We start from the raw sequence: 6,000 nt of genomic DNA, 5'->3' as shown, positions 1-6,000 counted from the left end.
CCCTGGGGTACACCAGCATCCATATCCAGACGGGATGACATATCATTGTCAAAGAATACCCTTTGTGTTCTTCCAGATAGGTAAGAACGAAACCAGTTAAGAGCAACTCCTCTGAATCCATAGGTTTCTAGCTTCTGCAGCAGTATTCTGTGACTTACACAGTCAAACGCCTTAGATTTTTTTTTTTTAATCCTTTATTCAGATATCAAAACAATTAACAAGTTATAATAGGTAACAATATACAGTAAACTATAATATAAAATCCGAATTAAGGTAATCTCCTAAGCAATACTTATAGTATTGGTACCGGAGATGACGCCCATAATTTCAATCAAAAATAAAAATAACAAAACATATACTCTCTTAAGCTTAAAAAAAAACAAAAAAAAACCCTATCCAACACAATTTCAATGTTTAAAAATAGTTATACATAGTCCCAATTAACAAGGAATAATTTTAATCTTTTTACAAACAAATTGTACGGTTTTAAATTCTTTAGTTCTGATGGTAATCTGTTATAAACCTGTGTAGCTGCAGCCAGTGGGCTTTTCAGTGCCTTATCTGTTCTAGCATTGTCCAAACGTATATTTGAACAATTCCTCAAATTATGGTTATGAATTTCATTAACATACTTTATTTCTGTATTGGATTTATATTTAAGATTTATTATCTTATATATTAATTTACATTGTTCCAAATTTGATAAATATACTATTGGTTGAACAGATAAGGATTGATAAAGGATCTTTGTTGGCGTCAAATAATCAATATTAAATAAAATTTTTAAGGTTTTTCTTTGCAGAGTTTCTATTTTAATCAAATTTGTGTTATAACATGTTCCCCATACTGGTATTTGATATCTGACCACTGAAAGAAAGAACGCATAATAAATTTTATACCTAGCATTGTCAGTTAAGAAATATTTACATTTATTAAGTGCTCCGATCAATGATATTATTTTGCTATTAAGGTGTTTAATATGTTCATTCCAACTTAGTTGCTCATCCAAAAAGCGTCCTAAATATTTTATGCTATCAACTTTTTCTAAACTTTCATTATTAATTTTTATATCTATATCTGTTATTACTTTATTTTTTTGTTTAAACAATATATATTTTGTTTTGTTTGTATTAATTTTTAGGTTATTTTGTAGCAACCACTCATGATAAATTTTTAAATCATTATTGGCCAAATTTGCGGTTTCTTCTGATGTTTTTCCAGTATAAAGAAGCACTGTGTCATCTGCGAAAGTATAATACTGTCCATTTAAACCCACTAGGCGCAAGCTTAGAACAAACAATGTATAGAGCAGCGGCCCCAAAACCGAGCCCTGGGGCACTCCACAATTGTTTATTGCTATGTCACTTTTGCAAGTATCTACACATACATATTGCTTTCTATTTTCTAGATATGTTCTAATTAAATTAAGCCGAGTACCCCTAAATCCCATTTGTTCAAGCTTACTAATTAATATGTTATGACTATAATTAGTTACTATATTAATTTATAACAACATCAAATGCCTTCCGAAGATCGATAAAAATCGCAATTACCATATTTCCTTGATCTAGTTTTTGTGAAATGAAATTGGTTAGGTCAAAAGTAGCACTAAGTGTACTACTGTTAGCTAGAAATCCATACTGAAACAAATCATACTTTACAAATCTTTCAATAAAAGAGAGCATTCTTTTTTTTATTAGTTTTTCTATTATTTTTGAAAATATGCTAAGTAATGAAATAGGTCTATAGTTATTTTTTGAAGATTTTTGCCCCGACTTATAAATTGGATAAATTTTGGAAATTTTCAACTCTTCAGGAAATTCACCAGTAATAAAAACTTGATTTATTAGTTTAGCCAATATGGGAATTATGTGCTCTTTAACACTCACCAGATCATGCACTGAGACATTGTCATGCCCAGGAGAAGCATTTCTTTTAAGGTGCAACAACGTATCATTAATTTCATTTTCATTTGTTGGACTTAAAAATAGACTTTGATTATTTACTATTTCGTTAAACATAATATTTCCATTGACATTATTTTTTCCGTTTCAACTTCCTTAACTATTTCTAAGCCTATTTGAGAAAAATACACATTCAACGAATTTGCAATTTCTACACGGTCTGTAATTAAATTTCCATCAATTTCCAGTTCAGATATAGCTTCTTTATTTGGAGTATTTTTTATAAATGAGTTTATAATTTTCCATTGCTTTATTGAATTATTACCTGCTTCTAACCTTAAAGATAAGTCACAGAACACCGCCGCCGCACTCTCTCCAGCGTTCAACCCCATGTACAGACTCCAAAAAAATTGAAAATAGCATCAGATGTACCCAGTTTCGTCCGGAATCCAAATTGCTGATGGTTAAGAACATTATGCCATTTCAGAAATTCCATCATCCTAGTTTTTACCAATCTTTCTATCTACAAGCTTGCCAAGCGTGGGAAGCAGGGCTATGGGTCTGAAATTTGATGGGTCATCATAGTTTCCACCCTTAAATAATGGTATAATCAAGGCATCCTTGAGTAAATGTGGAAAGGCCCCACTTGAAAGTGAAACATTTAACACCTCAGCCAAAGAATCAAGGGTTGGTAGCGGTAGCGCTGTTAGGGCCTTTAGTGACAGCCCATCCCATCCAGAGGAGTTCTTATTTTTCATTGAGGATAGAGCTTCTATTATTTCACTAGAATCTGTTGCCCTAAAGAAAAATGTTTTAGGCACCCTGAGGCACACCCACAGTAAACACCCAACTCCTCCGACTCAATTCCACCAAAACGCACCCTCTGACACCTATTAGATAAAAAGGACTTTATCTAATTTAGTATAAAACCTCTAAATCCATAAAATTCCAATTTTTGTAGTAGAATTTCATGTGAAAAGGCCTTTGCCAAATCGCAAAAAACCACTGCTGCACCCTCACCATTATTAAGTCCCAGGTAAAGTTTTTTTTTGAAGTAGAGTCAATGTTTTTTTTGCTCCGGCTTTTGCGTTGACTTGCATAATGTTGATCTAAATACTTGTTGGACAAGACGAGAAATATTTAACTAAATATAAAATACGCGAAACTTTCAAAATCCTTACATTTACCACACAATAAACAACTGTCCTACATAAAATTATTTATTTAATGACTTAATACAGCATCTTAAAAAATACCAAACAAAAAAAGAATAATCAAAAGCCGTTTTCTAAATCTTGTTTTAGCTGCAGAGTCGCCTCAGCCGAATCGTAATCTTGACCAAATAAATCATAGTCAATTCCTTCGTCTGAAATGGTTATTTTACAGTCATCTATTTCCTCCTCCACAATCTCTTGCTCTCCGCCATCCCAATGCGGCTCCTCTTCCACCTCAATAAAGATATCGTCGGCCTTAGATTCCGATGTTAATTGATTTAGTAGAAGGTTGACATCGTTCTCTTGGAAATTACTTTTGCGATGGGTGCGTGTAGATTTGTAATCCTCGAGCGGTACGTCCTGTAATGTTTTGAAATGTTAAATGAGGGGAAATAAGTTTGACCATATAAATGTAGATTTATTATAAATGTTTTAATATGATTAAAAAATATTAATGACTTTCATGAAAAGAGCCAGCAGTTAGTTAGTTGACCAGAGTCATTGGCCATGTTAGGCCACTATTTATTCAGATTGTACAAGTCCAAATCAAATCAACCAAAAAACAAATTTTAGTTCAATATATAAATTCATTTACTTTGTATTTTGATTTACGATTTGTAATAAAACTGGGTGTCAATGAGACGCAATAGTCTTCAAAATGACGACGATTCGGCCTATATTCGAATATCTTCAAACCATTATAATGATGATTTTGATTGTAAGTCTTATAAGAATTTAGGACTAACAAATAGGCTAAAACATACAAATTTGTGATTTTCAATAAACATTATTTTACCCTAGCAAACCTTCATATGAAAGTTATTTGGCAAAGAAGTTATAATGGCAAATATGAAGATTTTACGAAATTAATTTTAGGCTAGGCCACATTTACACCTGATGAAGTGCAAAATTTCCACAACCATCGTCTTATCGTCATATTGGACCCTATTTTTTTCTACCTTGACTGACCGGTGGAATTTATTTAGATTTTCTTTGACACAATCTGCCATATTATTAGATAAATAGCAAAGGTAAAATTTATTAAGCAAACACAGCGTACAACTGATACACTCATTACAATTATTAGATGTTCCTCTAAATGGAAGACAGATTATGTGATTCCTACATGACGGGGCTTCATCACATTTCAGACAAGAAGTTGATGATAGATGTTCATCTATGATTCTTGAGGAATTTCCGAATAGATGGATTGGATAAGGCGCAAGGGCACCAGTTCTTGGGCATCTCTCTTCCCAGATTTAATTCCTTGCAATTTTTTTCTGTGGGATTATTTGAAAGAGTTATTGTATCATGATGGAGCAGTATATACTTCGGAAGAACTTGAAAGAGCGCATTGAAAATTCTGGTGATTTTATTTTCGAAGCTTGTAAAGAGTTGATTTACCGAGCACGATTATCTGTTAATCGAACAAATGGGAATAATTTTGAATAATTTTTGTAAAAACGGTAACCATTTAACTGAATAAAGAATTTTAAAAAGTACACTGCCTATGAATCTGTGGAGTTTTTTATACAATAACGTCACATACTACTATATTGCAATATAAGCAAAAACGCAAAATGCGGTGTCACAGCATAATACGTAAAACATAAGTTACAACCCAGTATTTCTTTGCAAATCGTCAGTATGCAGGAACTATTAATTCTGTGGCAATATAACGTTTAAATGTTACAGATATGTCAGTATGGAGCTATAGTTGGATCAATGGATCTTTGCGTTCACGTCACTAAACTATCATTCAACTTAACACAATTGTTTCTCATCCGCTCTCTTTCTAATTTAGACAAATCAAATGAGAAAGAGCACAGAACGTAAGTCTTCAAAATACTCGACCTACGGTCGGAGCGACAGTTATGAGTTAGACAAGGACAAACATCCGATCGCATGTCTATGATAAACTTTCAACATCATTGGCTCCCCGTCGGGTTTTAAAATCGATTATTTCCTTCCGGGAGGGTGCCCGTTTTCGCAAAAATGTACTAAATATAATACATTTTTTATATAGAAGTATACTGGTATAATATATGTTTTATGTTTAGATATTAAAAAAATAACTTGTTTTCTTCTAATGAACAAAGCAAACCACGGCTTGTAAATAAAACAAGTTTTAATTTAGAATTTTCTGTAATAACATCTCATGTTTAGTACATTTTGTGGAAAGTTCTTTGTACATCTTAGATCTTCGTATGCAACCATAAGCAACCATGTTTGTTTATGTTCTCGACTTTGCTTTACCTTGCCAAAGAGTTTTAGAGAAATTTGATTTGTTTTGTTTTCTTATTTACTGTTCATCGTTGTGTTTTATGTTTGGTTGAAGCTCTATTGAAATAGTTTTTTGCCTAACCTTTTTCTGTTTTACAAACAGTTCTTTTGAGAACTTATTTTGTGCCATTCGGTATTTAACCTAACATTCGAATGCCTGGAAAACGCTTGAATTCTCAACTCGCAGTATGCTTGTTGGAAATTTAATCTCGTACTTTACGTCTAAAAGAGATAATAAATTCCTTAAATGCTATCCAAGAGGTAAATATTATTTTAATTTTTGATTAATAATTAGGAAATGTCTACCACACTATTCATTGTGGAATTAAATTTGATAAACATGTAAATTTTAAACCTAAAACTGAATTGCAAAAAATCCTAGAATTTCAATATGCTAAATAGACTTAAAAAATTTGATTATTATGAAATATTATGAGCTTTAAAGGAATAAAGTTCATGGAAATTTATCGTTATTTAATATGTATACTGTCTATTTTCGATGAAAATCTTTCTTTATTAAAAATTCTTATAAATATTTTATTGTGAAGTAAAAAAAAAATGAAGTACCTTATGTCAAAAACTTGGAATTAAAAATAAAT

General features: G+C 31.7%; 1 protein-coding gene across 3 annotated transcripts in view; it reads right to left on the bottom strand.

Moving 5' to 3' along the window:
• Positions 1-3,111: 3,111 nt before the first annotated feature.
• Positions 3,112-6,000, bottom strand: part of LOC126750414 (zinc finger protein 675-like) — a 59,939-nt gene continuing 57,050 nt past the window's right edge. For all 3 annotated transcript variants that reach the window (XM_050460037.1, XM_050460038.1, XM_050460039.1), the window contains one exon: positions 3,112-3,478. In XM_050460037.1, coding sequence (XP_050315994.1) covers positions 3,179-3,478 — 300 coding nt within the window. In that variant the 3' untranslated portion in view covers positions 3,112-3,178. The remainder of the gene's footprint in view (positions 3,479-6,000) is intronic.

Source organism: Anthonomus grandis, chromosome 2 (assembly GCF_022605725.1).
Source record: "Anthonomus grandis grandis chromosome 2, icAntGran1.3, whole genome shotgun sequence".
Taxonomy (NCBI): domain Eukaryota; kingdom Metazoa; phylum Arthropoda; class Insecta; order Coleoptera; family Curculionidae; genus Anthonomus; species Anthonomus grandis.
The sequence above is the reverse complement of the archived record's forward strand: the minus strand, read 5'-3'. Positions and strand labels throughout refer to the sequence as shown.